General features: G+C 40.9%; 1 protein-coding gene across 1 annotated transcript in view; it reads left to right on the top strand.

Annotated features, from left to right (window-relative positions):
* The first annotated feature begins 3343 nt into the window (after window positions 1–3343).
* tmem41b (transmembrane protein 41B) overlaps window positions 3344–23796 on the top strand; it is a 50264-nt gene continuing 29811 nt past the window's right edge. Inside the window, exons 1-3 of the mRNA XM_080190211.1 lie at window positions 3344–3542; window positions 14607–14724; window positions 23206–23334. Coding sequence (XP_080046337.1) covers window positions 3428–3542; window positions 14607–14724; window positions 23206–23334 — 362 coding nt within the window. The 5' untranslated portion in view covers window positions 3344–3427. The remainder of the gene's footprint in view (window positions 3543–14606; window positions 14725–23205; window positions 23335–23796) is intronic.

Here is a 23796-nt window from a genome sequence, read left to right as displayed (position 1 = left end):
TTGCAGGGATATATCTATCCTGCACTTCAATCAACTGGCCTTTAAAAACCTCCCACACTCTAGTCGTAGATTTGCTCTCAAATAGCCACTTCCTGCATGGCACCTTCAACTGGACATTGGGGAATGACTACGGCTCCTTCTGCGTGATTGGTACTCAGATGTGTAGGATCTGCTACAGGATTGCCTTCTATGCCAATGGGAATGAGATCTTGAGTGTGAATAACGTCGGTGCAAGTGTCTTGTGGTGTGAGATCTAGATTTGGACCTTGAGCTCCATAGTTCCCAATTCCTGTCTAATTGATATGTAATTGACTCTCATCCAAATTAGCACTCTCACCCAAGGGCCACTCTTTCCTTATCCGCGATGACCTGAAATCTTATGGAATTGTGATCACGAAACCCAAAATGCTCCCCCACTGAAACATTGCTCACCTGACCTGGCGCATTCCCCAATGCCAAGTCTAGTATGGCCCCCTTCTGGTTGGATTGTCAACATACTGTATCAAAAAGCCCTCCTGGACACATTTAACATCCATCTGATCCCCTGGTTGTAACGAATTCCCAGTCAATATGGGGGCAGTTAAAGTCACCCATCACAACTACCCTGCTTTTTCTCACAGCTTTTTAGTGTCTGATAACTGCTCCTCTGCATCCTGTGGGCTGTTGGAAGTGCAGAAGGAGGAGGCCAATCCGCCCATTGAGCCTGCACTGACTCTCTGACAGAGCATCTTACTTAGGCCCACCCATTCCCCCATCCCCTATCCCTGTAACCCTGCACATTCATCCTAATCTTCTACTCATCTTGGGACACTCAGGGCAATTTTGCTTGGCCAATCCACCTTACCTGCACATCTTTGGACTATGGGAGGAAACCAGAGCACCTGAAGCAAACCCACAGAGTCACAGACAGAACATGCAAACTCCCCAAGGCTGTAATTGAACCCAGGTCCCTGAAGCTGCAAGTCAGCACTGCTAAACACTGTGCCATCAACCTGCCAATATTAACTAATAAGTTAACTGAGCTGCTTCTCATTGAAACCATAAAAATAAAATAATAAAGTTTATTTTTTAGACACAAGTAAGGCTTACATTAACACTGCAATGAAGTTACTGTAAAAGTTACTGTAAAGTGGCTTGACAATTGTCTGTATTGGCCATATACCTGATACCAAAACAAAGAACGATATTAAAATTACAGGAAGCTAAAACCATCTTTAAAATTGCATACACCCTGTCCATGTAAAGTCATATAAAATACAGGTATTTGTCCATTTCACACCAGAAAAAAACTGATTTCATTTCATGTATGTCCTAGATTTCTGGATTTGTTTGTGTCAACCTTAGTTTAGTAGTAATGTCCTCAACTCTGAGTTCAAAAATGTATCTGTTCAAACCTTACTTCAGGACTCGAGCACATAATTTAGGCTGACAGTTCAAAGGACTGCATGGGTAGAGCTGTAGTATCAAGGTGTTAGTTTTTCAGATGAAACATTAAATCGTAACCCTGTTTAGTTTGTCCTGTAGCATTTGGAGGAACAGGATGATGCTTTCCTGGATAACAGTCACAACCCAACGAGTAGCACAAAAATAAATTATATGGAATTAATTTCATGGCTTCTTTGGAACATTGTTGCACATAATTTGGCTGTCGATGTTGTGAACTAACCAATAGCAACTGCACTTCAGAAGTAATTCATTGGTTTCAAAGCGTTTTGGGATAACGAGATGTAAAAAGGGGTTGTATAAATGCAAATCAATTTTTAAAATCTCGAATGCCGCAAGTTCACATACTTTATAGACTAAAATTACTACAAAATTTATTCAAGTGATAAAGAACATAGCAAAGAATTATGAATAGCTAACACCTGTGGTTCAGCTTCATGAGCTCACAACTTCCTCAGAATTGCTACCACTGCCTGAGGGTTCAAGATGATTGCATCAAGAGATAACATTTTAAAATATATTCTATAAGTAAGTTTCCAAATTGATGTATTGAAGTTAAACATCCTTGTGTTGAAATTTAATCTCTATCGCAGCAGTTAAAATGACTCTCCAGGTGGGGTGTCAGAATGTTAAATGTGTCTTTACAATGCAGTGCAGACAGCTTGTGGTTATATGTCATTCAAAAAAGTCTTCTAAATGGAATGATTTTGAATATATTTTGTACATTAAGGCAATCACAAACAAGACAGTGACTATGTTATATGGTCAAATGGATACGAAGCATAGTGAGGAGAGGTGATGAGATGGACACTTCTGACCAGATTATCTGTTCTATTGTTGATGATGAATGAGGGATAAATATTGGCCATGATTGTGGAGAACTCCTCTACCCTTAGTGATATGGGATGGTTTCATGTTCACCTGACAGGATGGGGCCCCAGTTTAACATCTTGTCCAAAATAAATTACACTTCCAGCAATACAGAACTGTCTTGGAGTCTCAGCCTACATTATATACTGAAGTCTCTGGACTTGAACACTCATCTTTTTTACTCAAAGATGAGAGAGTACTACCACTGACCACAATCAATACCCAAAAAAAAGTTTTACTCCACCTTTGAACATAATTACCTTTTAAGTAAGTAAACAAAGGAAACCACTGATATTAGCACCACTGATATCAAAGCACATTACTCTTAACATTTAACAGTGATGCAAATCCTTACAATTGTTACTTTAAAATTAAATTTAATTTTAATAAAGGCTGTATTGAATACTAAAGAGGATTTGTAAAGACATTGTGCATAATTAAACAACAAACATGTATTATCAAGGTAGAAAGAGGGCATTCAGTTGTAGAACATAGAACATTACAGTGCAGATCGAGCTCTTTGGCCCTTGATGTTGCGCTGACCTATGAAACCAATCTAAAGCCCATCTAACCTACACTATTCGAGTATCATGTGGTTCATCATTTGAGTTTTGTATGCTTTGGTTTGATCTTCATGGAGAGCGCTCATCAGGGTGGGGGTTATCATGTAGGTCTGGGACACTTTCCAGTGGATAGATCCATTGAAGAATGATCTGGTTTGCAAAAGCTTTGGGTTATCACAAATTTCTTATTTGTCTTTTGTGACATGAAATATACCAATAAATAAGCCACATAAATACATCATTAAAATATAATTTATTGTTATAAAATCAGGTGAATTTTAAAAGTCACAGCCTCAGTACGATTGCTGGTTGTTGGAAGGAAGTCCACACCGAAATGCAGGGTGAAGCGGGGGTGTGGGGGAAACGTAGATCATGAAGTTACACCTCCGGGCCACAGCAGCGCCAGAGCTCTTGACACGTCTATTGAGCAGAGGGTTGTCGCTTTGCACAAGCGCGTTGTCGTGTGAAAGGTGAAAGGGCGGGCGTGCTGGACTGTGACCACAAGATATCGGTTTGTTCGCCGCTTTATTCGCTCTTCACAGTGCAGCAAAATGGCCATAAAGAGTAGCGGTGGAGTAGTGAGGCGATCCGGAGTAATTTTGGATCATGCTACCCGGAAAGAAGCGGCGCCTCTGAGCACCACGTCTGACGGCAAGGCAGCTGAAGGTACCGAAAGGAAATGGGGCGCCCGGGGATGGTTAATGTCGATATGCGGGTCAATAGAGTTCGACTCAGAGTTCGCAGAGGGGTCGAGAAGATCCCTCAGTCTCTGGGACCAGATTTGGAAGGAATTGGAATAATCGAATCTGGTGGTGACTGAGGTCTGTGAGAGTGTTAAGTAGTTTATCTGATGGAGTCGAACAGGAAACCGTGACGAGGGGATGGAGTTTATGGTGATGGCTTTCATCTCCCCATAGGCAAGCTGGAAGAGAGTACAATCTTACAATACAGTGGCCAAGATAAATGTTGGTACAGTCAAGCTGAATGCCACTGAAAGTCTACACGACGTTTGCAAAGGAGCAGTGTACAGTGCAATACCTTATCTTGTTTGTCTCTCTTGTGGGGCCATGAATTGGATTCAATTAGAATTTGAAATGGGTTTGTGGAGCAAGCAAGGCATGGACTTGGGTTTGCCTGGTCCGTTTTGAGTATTGGTTTTGTAACTTTAAGGAAAAATAAAAAAAAAGAAGGCGGTGTGCAGATAGAAATATTTTTATATTGCTTTCACAACCTCAGGACATCCCAATGCTCTTTTGGTTTTGGCAGAGCTGAGTAAAGTCTGATAATTCTTGATGTGGTCTGACCAACTCTAGTGATGGATTGTTAAGCACAGTAAGAAGTCTCACAACACCAGGTTAAAATCCCTTATTGGGGCAGAACCTTAAAAGCTAGTGGCGTTTGCTACCAAATAAACTGTTGGACTTTAACCTGGTGTTACGAGACTTCTCACTGTGCTTACCCCAGTCTAATGCTGCCATCTCCACATGATGGATTGTTAAGCCAGTTGTATGATTAGAAATGAACATGACACACACAGTATAAGACAAAGAGGCTGAAGTAATCGGTAAGGTTGAGGGGATGGTGGTGAGTAGGGAGAAGATTGAATTCTGAGGGGGAGGAATGCGATAATAGAAATTGCATTTGCAGCATAAGTTGCTCAGTACAGCATCTAATGTGTTATCACCATAACAGATGTTAAATGCTGAGCAAACCAAAACCCATAGAGGAACTTGGCTTACTGGACCATCTTTTGTTTGTATTCTGAAAGCAAGAGAAAAAATACTGGTCTCAGCAGTGCTAAGTCCTGTAATACTTTTGGGATTTTAAACTCACTTGAGGAAGGAAAGCTTGTGATTCCAGATAAATCTGTTGAGCTTTAACCTGGTGTTGTGAGACTTTTTACTGGGATCTGAAAAGTCAAAGGTTTATTAACAAGAAGAAAAGGCTTAAGCATACAAGATTTGTTACAGTTAAAATTAATCTTACAAAACATTCCCCAAAAAAGTCTCTCTTGGTTTGACCAAAAGTAAACACCATCCAAGTAATAAACCCCTTTAAAGATGTTTAATTATAAAAATCCAGTAATATTACCTCCTAAGCAAAACTACTGTTACTTTAATGAGATGTACCACATGACCTTGCACTCATCACTTCCACACTATTGTGGAAATTCAAAACAAAACTACCTCTTTTTAAACAGCCTTGAGACTTTTCTGGCTTCATTGGATGGCTGGTTTAAAGCACATCTTCTCCCCTGGCCCAGAGCTGTTTTCAGCTAGTCTTTCTCACACAGCCAAAAGCATTAAGATCTCAACATCTTTCTAAATATTCTTTGCCTTAATCTACAATTCCATTGCCTTTGGTATTACTTTGATCTTTTCTACAATATGAAAAGTTTTTGTATTTTCCTGTTGCTCCCACTTTTATGTCAAATAACATTTGCTGACCATACCTTGTTTACTTATGAAACCTTTGCAAGCTGTAAGAGCCTTTTTGTCTCCCTTAGAAACTTTACACGCAACTTATGTAAAGAACTGCAAATGTTAGATCCAATCTACATACCTTAAATCCACCGTAATGTTTGATTACAAATGCACAAACCTAACACCTCTATCCTTTAATATCTTAAACCTCCCAGACAATCTGTTGTCATAACTTTATCCCAGTTCATTTAAATCATTTACACTTGCATGCCTTCTTCACAGAGACCAAAACTGCACTGAGTACTCCAGATGTTGTGTCACCAAGGTCCTGTACAGCTTTTGTAAAACTTCCCTATTTCATTCCTTTTCAATAAATGCCAATGTTATAAGAACATAAGAAATAGGAGCAGGAGTAGGCCATCTAGCCCTTCGAGCCTGCCCCGCCATTCAGTAAGATCATGGCTGATCTGTCGTGGCTCAGTTCCACTTTCCCTCCCTCTCCCCATAACCCTTAATCCCCTCTCTTATCAAAAACCCATCAACCCGCGTCTTAAAAATATTTAGCGAGGCAGCCTCCACCACTTCAACGGGCAGAGAATTCCAGAGATTCACCACCCTTTGAGTGAAGAAGTTCCTCCTCAACTCCGTTCTAAACCGCCCCCCCTTTATCTTGAGGCTGTGCCCCCTAGTCCTACTGTCTTTTTTGAGCGGGAAGAGTCTCTCCACCTCTATCCTATCCATCCCATTCATCATCTTATACATCTCAATGAGATCTCCCCTCATTCTTCTAAACTCTGTTTGCTTTTCTAATAATTTACTGTACCTTCATATTAACTTTTCCTGATTCATGTAGTGGAGCACTTTGATCACTCCAGTTCTTCAATCTCCCTCAATTTAAATAGTATACTGTGTTTCTATTCTTCCTGCCAAAGTGGACAAGTTCACATTTTCCCCATATTATACTCCATCTTTTGAACAGTCACTTAGGCTATCTTTTTTTTAGACGAGTCCACTTGAGAATTTATTTACGTAACTATCTTGGTGTCATCAGCAAATATAACTACCATACATTTGTCTCTTCATCCAAGCCATTGATATAGATTGTAAATATTTGAAGCCCCAGCATTGAATCCATGAGTTACAACGTACCAACCTTAAAAAGATCCCTATCTCCTCTCTGCTAGCTCAACCAATCCTTTATCTATGCTAATATGTTAGTTCCAACACTGAGCTCTTATTTTGTGTAGTAACCTTGGATAAGGTAATGTATTAAATGCCTTTTGGAAATCCAAGTATAACATATCTACATGTTCCCCTTTATCTGTCTTGCTTGATACTTCCTCAAAGAACTCAAATAAATTAGTTAAACATGATTTCCCTTTCATAAAATCATGTTGACTCTGCCTGATCACAGTGAGTTTCTAATTATTTTCCTATAACAACCTCAATAATCGATTCTGGCATTTTCCCATGACAGAATTTGGGCTAATTGGCCTATGGTTTTCTCCCTTCTGAATCCCTCCGTTACTGAATAAAGGTGTTACATTTGCTATGTTCCAATCTGTTGAGAACCTTCTGGAAATAAAGCAATTTTGGTATATTGTAACCAATGCATCTACTTTTTCTGCAGCCTAAAAAAAGGCCATCAGCTTTTAATTCTAATAGTTTTGCCAGCATCTTTCCCAGTGGTGATGATTGTTTAGACCAGTGTATGGTTCTTGGCCCATACACCATCACCTCTCAATTTTCTTGCTTTCTTGGGAAATTTTCTCAGTCTTCTGCAACAAAAACAAACACAAAATATTGCTGTCATTTTCTTGTTTCATATCATAAATTCCTTTAAACTTGCTCTTTAGAGGACCAATGTGCATTACAAGAAAAGACCTTATTGAATTCCAATACCTCAAACCTCCACATCAGAAATTGAACTTTAACAAATCTGTTCAGAAACTTTTCGAAAAATATACTCCTTTTTTTTGCATTAACTCTCGACCAAGACAACATGAGGGCAGAAGTATTTCAGAACCAGTTCCAGGTACAATCACAAAATTGTTCATCCCTGGGCCTACAGGTGACCAAATGGTAATACAAATAACTTGTGTTTTAAGATGTTAAATTGACACTCCAATACATAATGTCAATTGTGCTTGTATCAATTTGAGTTAATTCCATCATTGGAATTTCAATTCTAATTAAAATGCCCATATCAGTTGACACCAAAGAACAGTGAACAAAGAAAATAAATTACAGCACAGGAACAGGCCCTTTGGGCCTCCAACCCTGCATTGACCATGCTGCCCAACTCAACTAAAACCCCCTGTCCTTCCGGGGCCATATCCTTCTATTCCCATCCTATTCATGTATTTGTCACGACACCCCTTAAAAGCCACTATCTTAATCTAAAATTTGGAGAATGCGGGCATCAATCCCACTACCGCTCGCACGCTAAGCAAGCACTCTATCATTTCAGCTGTACCTGAACAGGCCCTGGAATGTGGTGACTAGGGGATTTTCACAGTGGTTTCATTGCAGTGTTGGTGTAAGTCTATTTGTAACTAGTAAACAAATAAAATGATCCCCACAATACTAATTATGCAGGGAATTTAGCCCTGCTGATGAACTTCCTAACTGATATTCTATATTGCTACAAGGGCAGCAGCTTTCCTTCCCTAAAACATATTGTTTACATTGGTTGGGTTTTTGTAACAATTTACCAGCTTCATTGTAAGTCTTGCTGATGCCAACTTTTTATTCCCATGTATACCCTAAAAATACTGAGTTGAAATTCAGAAATGGCTAAAGTGAGATTGGAATTCCCATTTTCTGGATTATTAGTCCAGCCATGTGGATTATTAATCTAGGAATAATTAAAATTACATTGTTGTCATTGTAACAATGGTAAATATCTATGCAACTTTTTAATTGCCTTAAACCAATTTGGGCAACTTCGTGCTCATTCCCCTGTGCTACACCACAATTGTGAATCAAACTGCAAGAACTTTTGTCACAGATGGTTAGTAAGACAGCCAGTCTGAGCTACATTAGCTGATTTTACAAGATATTCATAATCCTGATTTGTCAAATTAAATATTTGGCCCTTCAGTGTTGCAAATGGTCCAAGCTGGTATACACATTTAGGAGAAACCCAAATCCTCACTTGCAAACATGCAATATTTGGGTGTACACTTATTTGTATGCAATATTGAACAAAGAGGCAATGATGTTAGATTATCAACAACAATAACTTGTATTTATAAAGGTTATTGCCGGAAGATTGGAAAACGGCTAATGTTACGCCGTTGTTTAAGAAGGGTGGCAGGCAAAAGGCAGGGAATTATAGGCCGGTTAGTTTAACGTCTGTTGTAGGTAAAATGTTAGAATCCGTCATCAAGGAGGAAATAGCGAGGCATCTTGAGGGGAATTGCTTGATAGAGCAGACGCAGCACGGTTTCGTTAAGGGGAAGTCGTGTCTGACAAATTTATTGGAGTTCTATGAGGATGTGTCTAGGGCGGTGGATAGAGGAGAGCCGGTGGATGTGGTCTTTCTTGATTTTCAGAAGGCGTTTGACAAGGTACCTCACAAGAGGTTATTGCAGAAGGTCAGGGGGCATGGAGTTGGGGGTAGGGTGTTAGCGTGGATAGAGGACTGGTTGTCAAATAGGAGGCAGAGAGTGGGGGTTAATGGGTGCTATCCGAATTGGCGGTTGGTGACTAGTGGAGTGCCCCAGGGGTCGGTGCTGGGGCCTCAGCTATTAATCATTTATATAGATGATCTGGAGGAGGGAACCAAGTGTATGGTGTCGAAATTTGCTGATGACACCAAGATTGGTGGAACGGCAAATTGCGCGGAGGGTGGTGAGAGTCTGCAGAAGGATCTAGATAGGCTGGGCGAATGGGCCAGGAACTGGCAAATGGAATTTAATGTTGGCAAGTGCGAGGTGGTCCACTTTGGTAGGAATAATGGTAGGAAGGACTATTACTTACGTGGCGAAAAACTGCAGCAGGCGACGGTGCAGAGGGACCTCGGGGTCCTTGTGCATGAGTCGCAAAAACCCAGTCTGCAGGTGCAGCAGGTGGTCAGGAAGGCGAATGGGATGCTGGCCTTCATAGCGAGGGGGATTGAATATAAAAGTAGGGAGGTCTTGCTGCGGCTGTATAGGGCATTGGTGAGGCCGCAGCTGGAGTACTGTGTGCAGTTTTGGTCGCCGCACTTATGCAAGGATATTTTGGCCTTGGAGGGAGTGCAGAGGAGGTTTACTAGGCTGATGCCGGAGTTGAGGGGGTTGAGCTATGAGGAGAGGCTGAATAAACTAGGCTTGTACTTGTTAGAGTTTAGAAGAATGAGGGGAGATCTCATTGAGACATATAAGATGATGAATGGGATGGATAGGATAGAGGTGGAGAGACTCTTCCTGCTCAGAAAGGACAGTAGGACTAGGGGGCACAGCCTCAAGATAAAAGGGGGGCAGTTTAGAATGGAGTTGAGGAGGAACTTCACTCAAAGGGTGGTGAATCTCTGGAATTCTCTGCCCGTTGAAGTGGTGGAGGCTACCTTGCTAAATATTTTTAAGATGCGGGTTGATGGGTTTTTGATAAGCGAGGGGATTAAGGGTTATGGGGAGAGGGCGGGAATGTGGAACTGAGCCACGACAGATCAGCCATGATCTTATTGAATGGCGGGGCAGGCTCGAAGGGCTAGATGGCCTACTCCTGCTCCTATTTCTTATGTTCTTATTTAATGTTGTACTTCTGAGGAGCATTATCAAACAAAAATTGGCACTGAAACATATAAGGTGACATTAGGATAGATGACCCCAGCCTGTATCAAGGAGAGGGATTTTAAGGAGAGACACAGCAAGATGGAGAGGTTTAAGGGGCCCCAGAGTTTACAGTTCCGGATGACTGAAGGCCTGGTTAATGGTGAAGTGATTAAAATTGTGGGATGTGCAAAAGGACATAATTGGAGGAGCTCAGGGATCTCACACGGCTGGAGAAGATTACAGATGGAAAGGAGCAGGGCCATTTGGATTTGAAAATAAAGATGGGAATTTCAATATTAAGGCATTGATCAACTAGGAGCCAATGTAAGTCAGCGAGCATGTGTGTGATGGTGAATGAAACTTGCTGTGAGTTAGGATATAGGCAGCAGAGATTTAGATAAGAATAAGTTGATGGAGTTTTGACCAGGAGATGATTGGAATATTGAGCCGAGAAATAACAAACGCATGGATGCGAGTTTGTGGTAGCAGAGTTGATCAACTCTGAAATTCCACATTCCACATTCCAGGAATGCAATTTAGCTCCCTTTATTTCTGTACATTGACTTCTGATTATGGTTACTTGAAATGGTTCCTGTGTGTTTTCATTCAATATTATGGCCTTCATTACCTGTATCTGTCAACAGCTGAGATTCTTAGTCACAAGACTCTGTGTAAACGCACATGGGAATAACATCTCCTAAAGTTGTGTCATAGAGCTTGCCAAAAGATTGTCCCTGCTGTATTTATTAATTATATGAACAGAATTTAATCTCACACAAAAGTAAAACGTACTTTTCATCCATCTGTTAGGAGAATTTCATTTTTTATGTAAGGTTATACTATATTAATTGATCAAAAACTGTCTCTGCTACAGGTATTCTAATATTAATTATGAAGAAATGATTATAAACTAAATTAAACTGCAGGAAATTAAGTAAAACTATTACAAGTATCATATTAACTAGTGCTCAAGCCTATGAGTGAAAAGGTTGTCAGTTCCGGACTTACATAATCTAGACTGTCACTTGAGTGCGTTAAGATCACAGGGTGGTCAGCGGAAATGTTTCCAAGATACCCTGAAAGCTTTCTTGAAGAAGATAGCCTTTGATCTCAACAGCTGGGAAGAGCATGTACTGGACTGCTCATGATGATCACAGAATAACCAACTAACCAATGACTGCTGGTTTTGGTTTTCTTCACCCTCTCTTAATGCTGTTACTCCCTTCCTTACCCTTTTACGTTCCCTTTTCTTTACCTTGCATTAACTTCACCTCAATTTCTTACAGCCCCTCTCTCTTTTTCTCCTCCTATCTTTTTCTTTCTTTTGCCCTCCCTTTACTCGATGATGAGTGAAAGTGCACTCCTGTTAGTTTACCGTGGAGTGCTGCATTGCCAGAGCTACTCTTAGGCAAATACGTTTGTTAATTGAGCCCATTTGCCTATTCCAGCCATTCAAATGGATGTAAAGGATTCCAACACATTGTTTGAAGAAGCACAGAACTGGCTAACTTTCCTCTATACCTGAACTATTGATTCATCTCATTGCTGTTTGTAGGCTTTTGCTGTGCATAAATTTCTGACATATTTATCCTGATAATCAACAACAGTTCTAAAAGGGTAATTCACTGGGTGTGAGAATTTGGAAGCTTTGAGAGACGCGATGAGATACTTTTCCTTTTTCCTTCATTCTGGAGGAGGTTAAAGAGTTTAATTGAGGAAAAAAGCCATGGAAGGATTCGAAAACAAATAAAAGTATTTTGATATAGAGTGTTATGGGTCAAGAACCATACATTGATCTACACAATCAGCAAGCAGGAGTGATAGCTGAATGGAACTTGGTATTAGTTAGCGTACAAGCAACAGAGTTTTGGACGAGCTTAGATTTAGGGAGGATGTAAAGTAAGAGGCAGGCCAGGAGACTATTGAAGTGGTCAAGTTTGAAGATAACAATAGCATGAATGAGAATTTCAGCAGATGATGACTTGAGCAAGGCAGGGGTAGATATGAACGAGTTTATATAAGTGAGGTGGTATTAGGAGAAAACATGGGGTTGGATGATTAATTTGGTCAAACAGGGTGCCAAGTTTGCAAATGATCTGAATCTCAACAGGTGACTAGGGAAAGGGATGGAATTGGCGGTGACTAGGGAATGAGTTTGTGTAAGGTATTAATTGAACAAGAAAGCCTGATTGCCACAGGCAATCTAATATTAATTATGAAGTTGTGATTTTAAACTAAATTAAACGGGGAAATTAAGTGAAACTGTTATATGTATTATAACCTCAGAGTGATAAGGTTGTGGGTTCAGGACTTAAATAATTTAAGTTGTCTGTGCAGTATTTGGGGTTTATGTTAGCATCACAGAATGTTCAGCGAAAACATTCTGAAGAAAGCCTACTTGAAGGAGGTAGGCTTTGACTTCAACAGCTGAGAAGAGAGTGTACTAGACTACCCATGATGGCAGCATCCAGGGGTGAAGACGATGGTTTTGGCCTTCCCGTTGTTAGACAAAAGGAAATACTTGCTATACCGATACTGCATGTCAGGCACGCAGCATGATAAATCAGAGGGAGTGGTGAAGTCATGAGAGTTGATGGCACTGTAGAAGTGGGAGCCATCAGCATACATGTGGAACCTAACATTGATTTTGGATGACATTATTGATTCAGGAAACTTGAAAGATGACTACTCATGGTTATTCAGGCAGGTAATTTCAAACAGGTACACAAATAATATTCAGTTTTTCAGGTTAAATGTGATGTGCACAAAAAATATTTTTTATATAGACCCAATTTGGCAGACCAAAATTCCTAACATTGGTTATGCTGAAGTTATGACTGCGGAAAGGCAACTGTTAAATAATTGACATATTATGAGCCTGTGGATTATGAACATAATGTCAAGAAAACAAAATGTAATATTCTTTTGCTAATGTTATTGTCGTATTTCTTATGTACTTGATGACAAGCTGTTTGGGGGTTGTAAGTATGGTAATTGGAGTAAGAGACAGGGTACTTGCTTGGATCTTCCAGAAGACAGCAGGATAGCTGAACTCCCAGAACACAGAACCAGCCTTGTTGCCAGCCTTAGAGGACACCCTAAAAGAAAACAAAAGCACTGTATCACAGAATTTACTGGAATTCTATAAATTTTAAAATCTGTAAGGCTAGTTGCAGAACTAAAAAAAGGAAGGTCAGCTCAGGGTAAAATAAACAATTTTGGAACTGTTTTAAAGCACTGTTTGTGTATGAAGCCCTTTTGTGTTTTTTTTATGTCTTAAACATTTACTTACTATCAAATCATCATGAGGATTTTTAGGTTACATGGATTGGTCATGGTAAATGCATGGGATTACAAGGTGAGGGCCTGGGTAAAATGCTTTTTCGGAGAGTCGGTGGAGTCTCAATGAGCTGAATAGTCTCTTTCCACACTGTAGGGATTTTAAGTAGTCAGGGGCAACATTTCTCGATCTTAGAGTCTCTCCTCATGCTATACAAAATGAAAAAAGTGTTTTGACAGCTGTTTCAAGTTTCCCTTTTGAGATTGGGGTAGCTTGGCATTTACCATAGCCGTGCCAGAACAGTACAAAATATGAGCAGAAGTAGGCTATTCAGACCTTGGAGCCTATTCCACAATTCGTAAGATGTGGCTGCTTTGTTGGTATTTCAAGCTCCACGTTCTTATCTACCCTGATAACCTTTGATTCCTTTGTCAGCAATGTTGTAGACGTTGTTTCAGAATAACTTGTCGGGGAAAGATGTAATCAATTAATGATGTAATCAATTAATATAAACAATTCATTAAAAATTGTTCTTTTGTCAGTATCATTTTGAGAAAGTCCCTGACAAAACTGTGGAATTGGGGAAAAAGTCTTTTTCTGCTTTTGCCAACTAGAATTCTGATATTGGAAAATTAATAGGAAAAAAAATACATCCAGTATAAAGGAAACTTCCCACTTGTTTAGTGAAATTTTACTTGCTCTAAAGATAGTATTCATGACATTTTGTAGAATTATGTGATGCAACTAATGTTTGATTCTCTTGAATAGCCTATGATGAGTCTAACAAGTCCGAGATTTTAGTAGCACTTTGACTAACCTGCCTTTGGCAGAAGTTGAGGGATCATCCTCTGATTTTCTGAAATGGTCTTTAGGGACCATTGGAGCAAAAAAGAGAAAATGAGAATAAAGGTGTCACTTGAGAAATGAGATTTGGCAGAACTTTAAGGAAATCTGAAGTTTGGTGAATTGGGAAATTTTGAGCTTGAGGTTTGGTTTATCTAGCCATTGTCATACTTTGTTTTATAGTGCATCTGTGAAACATCTTGGGGCATTTCATTATGCTAATTGTGTTATATAAATATAAGTTGTTGTCAGCATTTTGGGCTTGTGTGGTAAATCATATATGCATTATTAGGTATAAAAGAATTGTTATGGAAAACATGTCCAAATTGAGTCATAGGACATTATATGTTGATGTGTACTTTAAGCTCTATATGTCTTGGAAATTATTTCTAGAATGTCAGTTGATGAAGTTTTGTACTTTTAGGGAAAACATCGTTGGCAGGAGGATCAGCACGGACGTCTATCTTTATTCTTCTCTCTACCTTCTTCTCAGCTGCTTTTGTTATGTACCTAGTATACAGGAGTTTCCCAGAGCTTGATGAGTAAGTATTTATACAATTGAAAGGAAGCCTACTTCCTGTGTCAAGTTAAAATGCCTCAAGAACTTCATGCAATTAATTACATTTGTTATGTAATGTCTGCTATTTCCATAAGCAGGTACAGTGATTAAGTGCTACAAAAGCAATAAAATAAGTTGCTGTTTATTTCTGTTGTTGAATTTGATGAGACACAACTGGCCAACAGCACACCAGAATCTTGCTCGTCAAGCATTAAAACTTTAATCTACACCTGTTTCACCAAGCAATGTATTTTCTCCCAAACTAGGTCTAATGACTTTTTAAACAATGCACTACTGCCAACTGCAAAATCTATGAATCACAGCAAACAGATTTTGTGACTAAAATTGAAGAAATACCTCCTGATTAAAGGCAGGGTGAATTCATGTACAAAATACAATGAATAGAGAATAGTTACACAGATTATGTATGGAAAAATCAATTCCAATCATTTACAGTTCTGTGTTTTCTAATTAGACCACCAGGGCACTTAGCCAGAATGGAGATGCTTGGTTGGGAATCGTGGTGTCGTTGTTTGTGGTGAAAAGGAATTTAATTGAATAGTAATGATATGAACATCTGATAATGACAATAGAATGTGAAATCTGTTATTTAGATACACCAAGATACTTGAAAGAATATTCATGAGCATTTCTCATGTAACTTTATTCCAATGTGTAGATCATCTTCGTGTTGAATCCTCTGGCAGCCTTCTGTCTGGTGAGATGATGGTTTACGCCTTGGTGGTTAACTCTGTGCTAAACATAACTTGGTGGGCTCAGAAGCCCCATTCTGACTTTGCAGTTTCTCCTGCACTTACTGCAGATGAAGGCAATGGGCTGTGAAGATGCAAGAATCGCTGGCCTCTGTTTTCTCTGGGCCACCTTCTCAGCCAGGTGAGCTTTTTGTTTCTTCTTGACCCTCCTGACGTCCTTATGAACAGTCAACCTCCAGAGGTCTGATCGTCAACAACTATCTTCCAATTGTATTTATCGATATCTACCATCTTCATACCTCACTTGCGTGAGACCTTGTACCGAGGTATAAATGTCCGGTTGGCCATGACTTTCTGGTTAGTTCACTGTACGGTAGGCTTTGGGCATAAGGCCAATGTTCACATGCACGTGATTGAGCCATCACAGATGTCATTGGCTGAGCGTCTCTTGTGGGAGTTTAGCCCACTGTCCTTAGCTTCCACTGTTGGAGTGTACACTACAGAAGAATCGAAAGACAAATTTTATTCCAGACTTGAACAATCCTTGCCTCAAGTCTCAACAGACAACAAGCTGATCCCCTTGGCAACTTCAGTGCTACAGTTGGAAAGGACACAACCAGGGAGGTTTAATGGGTCAAGAGGAGTGTAGGAAAATCCAACACCAATGGCACCCTATTCCTAACAAAATGTTTAGAACACGGCCTTGCCACAGCCAACACCTTGTTCCATCAGTGAGACAAATAAAATGCCCCATGGCAACACCCTCACACCAAGCACTGTCACCTGCTCGACTGTGTCATTGTCCAAGTGACATGCACATCATCTGTGCCATGACAGGAGCTGGCAACTGCTGAATGGATACTGTCTAATTTTTTCTTGTGATCGACATCAATGTAGCCCCAAAGCAGTGATGACAACGGAAACAATGCCGCAGGAAAATCAGTGCTGCGCACTAAAGACCCTGGGAAGGGTGTCTTATTCAGATAGAGCCTCACTGCCAATCTGACTAGTCCTGGTAACGCAAAATGTCTACATCACTTGGTCTGCCCCCCCAAGCCTCCATAATTAACACCTGCAAAGAGAGGCTTGGTCACTCCACCAAAAAATAACAAGACTAGTTTGATGAGAATGACGGGGAGATCAAGGAGTTGGTGAGACAGAAGCACAAGATTCTTCTGAACCTGAAACAGCAACCCAACTCGAGGGCAAGAAAACAGCTCTACAGACGGCTGAAGGTTGAGATCCAGCAGAAAACCCATGACCTAAAGAACAGATGGTGGCTGGAGAGAGTGCAGCAAATCCAGCAGTTTGTCAACAACTATGGCGTGCAAGGTTTCTTTAGCGCAGTCAAGCCCACCTTCTGCCCCAGCACCCAAGGCCCCACCTCATTGCTGGCAAGAATTGAAGGGTGCTCCTCAAGAACAGAGAGGGGCAGTCAGCACCTGCTGGAAGGAATCCTTCCATTTCCTCCTTAATAGAGACTTTGTCTTCAACGTGAGTGTCCTTGACTCTATCCCACAGCACGTGACCTGCCACCATTTCAGTACAACCCTAACTTGGCATGAGTTAGAAGAGGATGTCGAACAACAGGGTATTGGGAGCAGATGGAATCCCCACTGAAACATTAAAACATGGCGAAGAAACAATGTTGGCATAAGTACATTACCTCATTTCCCTTAAAGGCAAAATACTGCAGATACTGGAAATCTGAAATAAAGGGAGATGCTGGATAAACTCAGCAGGTTTAGCTGCATCTGTGGAGAGAAACAGAGTTAAACAAAGTTTGTCACCATCCTCTGCTACCTCCACAATGACGTACAAGCTATGATCCTGACCAACAGATCCACCACACGCCCAATTCACATTTGTGGCACGACAAAGTTGTGGACAAAGTGGACTGTTTTCCATACCTTAGGAGCCAACTCAACAAGAGCAGACATTGACAATGAGGTTGAAGTCTATCTTCGGTATGCCAGTGCAGCCTTTTTTTTGTCTGAGAAAGAAATGAAGACCAGAATCTCAGACCTAGCCCAAAGCTCATTTTTTTTTATATAAAACAGTATAATATCCATCTCCCCATATGGCTCAGAGACATGGACTATGTGCAGCAGGCAGCTCAAAATCCTGGAGAAATTCCACCAGTCCTGTCTCAGCAAGATCCTGCAAATCCATTGGCAAGATAGGCACAGCAGCTTCAGTGTTCTTCCTCAGGCCAACATCCTGAGCATCAAACCATTTTGGCCACACTTAATCTGTTTTGTTGGGTGGGCCACATTTGCATACCTGACACAAGACACTCAAACAAGTGCTCAGCTCAGAGCTTTGACACAGCAAACAAGCTCCATTAGCGCAAAGGAAATGCTTCAAGAACATCTTCAAAGCCTCCTTGGAAAAAGTGCAATATCCCTCCCACATGTGGATACCCCTGACCCATGACTGCCCAGAGTAGAGGAAAAGCATCTGGGAAGGAGCTGAACGCCTGTAGTTTCATCAGCGAGAGAAACCTGAAACCAGGTGTTGAGAATGAAAGAAAAGCGTGGCAATCTAGGCCTCTTCACCCACTCCTCCAGCTACCGGCTGGTGATAGAAACCATAGCTCGCACATTGGGCTCCTCAGTCACCTGAGAACTCATTTTTGGCCTAGACACAAGTGATCTTCAACTCCTAAGGGACTGCCTAAGAAGAAGTGTTGTTGACAGAATTAACACATCCAGGACCTCTGAGATGGAGAACTGACTCACTATGAGATGCCAAGAATATGTCTGGGGAACCTGTTTAGCCTTTTCTCTCACAGGGTCTCAACTATGGAGGAGTGCACTGAGAGCACAGGAGTTGGTAGAATTACAAGTTTTTGTGTTCTTCGGGTTGCTGTTGTTTCTCACACTTATTCAGCTTGTACATTGGAAACGTTGTAGCTGTTATGTTCGTATTGATATTAGCATGAAGTAACAGATTGCTGATGGTTGTGGAGCCTAGATATATGAAGCTATCCACAACCTCCTGCATCGGAGTTGGGAACCAAGTGTAGTGTGTCAAAATTTGCAGATGACACTAAGATGAGCGGCAGGGCAAAATGTGCTGAAAGTCTGCAAACTGATATAGAAAATCTAAAGTGAGTAGGCGAGTGTCTGGTAAATGGAGTACAACGTTGATAAATGTGAGGTCATCCATTTTGGTAGAAATAACAGCAAAATGGATTATTATTTAAATGGTAAAAAATGCAGAGGGACCTGGTGTCCTTGTGCAAGAATCACAAAGAGTATGTTTGTAGGTGCAGCAGGTAATTAAGAAGTCAAATGGAATTTTGTCCTTTTATTGGTAGAGGGATGAAGTTTAATAACAAAGAGGTTATGTTGCAACTGTAAGGTACTAGTGAGGCCACACGCAGAGTAGTGTGTGCAATTTTGGCCTGCTTACTTGAAAAAGGATATACTGGCACTGGAGGGGATGCAGAAGAGATTCATTCATTAGGTTGATGCCGGAGTTGAGAGGGTTGGCTTGTGAGGAGAGACTGAGTAGACTGGGGCTATGCTGATTGGAATTCAGAAGAAGATCTTATAGAAACATAATCTTATGAAAGAAATAGATGAGATAGAAGCAGAGAAGTTGTTTCCAGTGGCAGGTGAAACTAGAACTGGCAGCATGGCCTCAAAATAAGGGGGAGCAGACTTAGGGCTGAGTTGAGGAAGAATTTCTTCACACAAAGGGTTATGAATCTGTTGAATTCCTTGCCCAGTGAAGCAGTTGAGACTACCTCATTGAATGTTTTTAAGGCAAAAATGGATACATTTTTGAACAGTAAAGGAATTAAGGATTATGGTGAGTGGGTAGGTCAGTGGAGCTGAGTCCTTGAAAAGATCAACCATGATCTTATTGAATGGTGGAGCAGGTGCAAGGGGCCAGATGGCTTACTCCTGTTTCTTTTATGTTCTAATGTTATCACGTTACAATATCACCATGAATCAGCAATTGATAATGTCCTGGACCAAGATGATCATTTGCTGTTGGTCAAACTCAGCTCTCTTTGGGTGCGAGAGACCAAATTCCATTCCGGAGTGAGAGTCTAACATTTACCGCTGAAGATGTTCCTTATGTGAGTTGCTATTGTGGCATGATCAGTATAGAACAACTCTCTTAGCACACTTTTTTGTCTTGGATTGTGTTGGATGCAATCAGAACAAGATTAGCCTCAGTATCTAGTAACAAGCAACATTATCCTCTGCAAGAATGATATAAAATTAGATGATGCAGCTCCTTTGAAAGCTCCAATGGATAATTACACCACCATAGACTTGTGTCTCAGTTTGAATTCTGGATTTGTGTTGAGTTCCATTGGTTTTGGTTACTGCTGTCAACATTGGTATGCCAAAGGGGATAAAAATTGACCTGGCATTCTTCTCCTGATTTCCATCCAATGACCCTTTGTTGGCAAGGTTCTTCCAATGTTTGGTGAGAATAATCACATGTAAGGTTACAATGTTCCCACAATTTAACTGGCTTATTGCAGTTGATGATGATAAAGATGAAAAATAGTCGAGAAGGGAAGATACCAGAGAGCTGCTAGTTATGTTGGAACTGTGCTCCAAGATGAATAGGCAGCACAGTGGCACTGATTAGCACTGCTGCCTCACAGTGCCAGGGGCCTAGTTTCAATTCTGGTCTCGGATCACTGGGCACTTTCTCCCCATGCCTCCTGGGTTCCCCCAGGTGCTCCAGTTACCTCCCATAGTTCAAAAATGTGTGTGTATGTGGATTGGCCATGCTAAATTGCCCCTAGTGTCAGGAGGATTAGCAGGGTAAATGTTTGAGGTTATGAGGGTAGAGCCTGGGTGGGATTGTGGTTGGTGCAGACTTGATGGACCGAATGGCCTCCTGCACTGTACGGATTCGATGAAATGTTCAATAATATGTTAGTCTACTGTTGATTTGACCACTTTTCCCTAATTTACTTGGGTTTTAAAATGATGCATTTTCAGTTGCACGCATTATCACCAATGTTCACATTATGAATTCAACACTAAATAGTAATTGAAAATGAAATATGTATGTTAAAAATTAAATTATGAAAAATCAAAAAGTTAATTATATGCAATTAACTAATTCGATACTGACACTGTCCTGAAGCATTACCTTTAATTCCTTGTCCTCAGCTTCAAATCCGTCCATGACTTTGCATCACCCTATTTTTGCAAATTCCTCCAGCCTTAAATTCATGTACACAACCATCGGTTTTCCAAATCTGTAATTTGGTGCGTGTTCCAAGCACCCACCACTCTCTGCATGAGAAACTTCCCCCACACGTCTCCCTTAATCTTTCCCCCTCTCACCTTGAACCTGTGTAATTGACATTTCCATCCTGGGGAAAAAGCCTTTGAATATCCACCAAGTCTATGCCTTTCGTGATTTTTGTAGACATCTATTGGGTCTCCCCTCAGCCTCTGTCTTTCCTGTGAGAACAATCCTAGTTTATTCAACCTCTCGTCATAGCCAACACCCTTAAGACCAGGCAACATTCTGGTGAATTTTCTTTGCACGCTCTCCAAAGCTTTGATGTCCTTCGGCTAGTGTGATAACCAGAATTGCATGCAATACTCCAAATGCAGCCTAACTAAGGTTTTATATAGTTGTAACGTGATTTCCCAACTTCTATACTCAATACCCCAACTGATGAAGGCAAGCTTGCCATTTGCCTTCTTAATCACCTTGGCCACCTGTGTTGCCACTTTGAAGGAACCATGGACGTGCATGCCCAGATCCCTCTGTCTGTTAATGTTCCTAAGGATTCTGTCATTTACAGTATAATTCATACCTAAATTTGATCTTCCAATATGCATCAGCTCACATTTTGTCCAGATTAAACTCCATCTGCCATTTCTGTGCCCAAGTCTCCAATCTGCCTGTATCCTGTTGTATCTCGGCACAATCAGCAACTCCACTAATCTTCATGTCATCCGCAAACTTACTATCAGACCACTCACATTTTCTTCCAGATCATTTCATATACATATACTACAAATGAAAGAGGTCACAGCAGTAATCCCTGCAGAACATCACTAGCTATAGATCGCCATTCTGAAAAACGTACTTCAACCACTACTCTCTGTCTTCGATGATCAAGCCAGTTTGTATCCATCTAGCCAGCCCACCCCCAGTCCCATGTGATTTCGGTTTTTGTGCCAGCCTGCTATGTGGGACCTTGTCAAATGTCTAAAGTCTATATAAACTACATGCACAGCTCTTCCTTCATCGATTTGCTTTGTCACATCTTCAAAAAAAACTGAATAAGCTGGTGACCTTCCCTGTACAAAACCATGCTTTGATGGTAAGTATTCGACATGGAGTTCAGTTACGAGCGGTGTGCCTCAGGGATCTGTTTTGGGGCCACTGCTGTTTGTAATTTTTGAATGATCTGGATGAGGGTATAGTTGGGTGGATTAGTAAATTTGCTGATGACACCAAAGTCAGAAGTGTGGTAGATAGTGAGGAAGGGTGTCTTAGTCTACAGGGAGACTTGGACAAGTTGCAGAGCTGGGCCGAGAGGTGGAGGATGGAGTTTAATGCGGAAAAGTGTGAGGTAATTCACTTTGGCAGGAATAACGGATGTGTAGAGTATAGGGCTAACGGTAGGACTCTGAATAATGTGGATGAACAGAGGGATCTGGGTGTATGTGTACATAGATCCCTGAAAGTTGGGAATCAAGCAGATAGGGTTGTTAGGAAGGCGTACGGTGTCTTGGCATTTATTGGTAGGGGGATTGAATTTAGGAGCCGCAGCGTCATGTTGCAACTGTACAAAACTCTGGTGCGGCCGCACTTGGAGTATTGTGTGCAGTTCTGGTCCCCACATTATAGGAAGGACGTGGAGGCTTTGGAGAGGGTGCAGAGGAGGTTTACCAGGATGTTGCCTGGTATGGAGGGGAGGTCCTATGAGGAGAGACTGAGGGATTTGAGGTTGTTTTCGTTAGAAAGAAGGTGGCTACGAGGGGACCTTATTGAAACATATAAGATGATTAGAGGTTTAGATAGGGTGGTCAGTGATAGCCTTTTTCCTCGGATGGAGAAAGCTAGCACGAGGGGGCATGGCTTTAAATTAAGGGGGGGTAGTTATAGGACGGATGTCAGGGGTAGGTTCTTTACCCAGAGGGTGGTAAGGGATTGGAATGCCCTGCCTGCTGCAGTTGTAAATGTGCCTAGTTTGGGGGCGTTTAAGAGATCCGTGGATAGGTTGATGGATGGTAAGGGTTTGGTTTAGGTTAGAGGGTCATTGTTTTTTACTGGTCGGCGCAACATCGTGGGCCGAAGGGCCTGTTCTGCGCTGTAATGTTCTATGTTCTATGCTGCCCGTCACCAAGTAACCCTTTTTCCTTCAAATGTGCATATATTCTGATCCTCAGCATCTTCTCCAAAAGCTTCCCCACCACAGACCATCAGTGTCAATCCTTTTGAAAGAGCTATCGAATAAGCTCCAGTCCATTGCTATTTGGTTGACTGGTTACTTAGAATTGGGTCTGCTGATATTGAAGGTGTCTCTTCCCACCCCAACACCACCATCTCTCATGTCTTCAGCTCTGTCAATCAAATGCAATTAAGATTATTCATAGACGTGATTCAAATAACTTAGAGGGTGAAGCTGGATCATCCAACAAAAAAAAGTACTATGGGAAATATTTTCTATCAAGTAATAGCATTCAAATGATATTTGCCTTAAAAGCTGTTTATCAACCTTATTCTGTCTTTTTGATTTTTAATAGAGAGGAGCAAAAGACCATTGTAATCCCTAAAGACATGGATGATGCCAAGGCATTAGGAAAGGTTCTTTCCAAATACAAGGACACCTACTACGTACAAGTATTGGTAGCATACTTTACCACGTATATTTTGTATCCTTTCACATGTAATCAGCACCATGTTTCCATACTTATAAGGTGGAGCACTACTTTATTAAATAGATTCTAATGTTTTTTGAGCTACATAATGTGCTTGTACACTATGTACTTCGGAAGAATGCTCATTTTTGCTTGCATATAATGTGCTCTTGGTTTTGATGGTGTCACTGGGGGAGATATGAAACAGATGTGTGACACACACCGCACAAGGAAGGAAGGAAAAATCAAGAGTCTATCTATGCTGCACTTGTAATTCAATTTCCATCCATTAGGCAAAATTTTGAACATTCTGCAACCTTCATCTATGAAGTGAAATCATCTTATTTTTATATGAAAGCAATGTGAACAGGAGATGCACCACATTTTTTCATTTACATGTTTCTTTTTAATCACCTGTTTTCAGTTCCTTCACAACCACTCCCTAGCATTGAGGGCTTCACCATAACTATTTTAATC

Source organism: Carcharhinus amblyrhynchos, chromosome 6, assembly GCF_965287045.1.
Source record: "Carcharhinus amblyrhynchos chromosome 6, sCarAmb.v2.hapA, whole genome shotgun sequence".
Lineage (NCBI taxonomy): Eukaryota > Metazoa > Chordata > Chondrichthyes > Carcharhiniformes > Carcharhinidae > Carcharhinus > Carcharhinus amblyrhynchos.
Note: the sequence above shows the minus strand (reverse complement) of the source record. Positions and strands in the feature narration are given on the sequence as shown.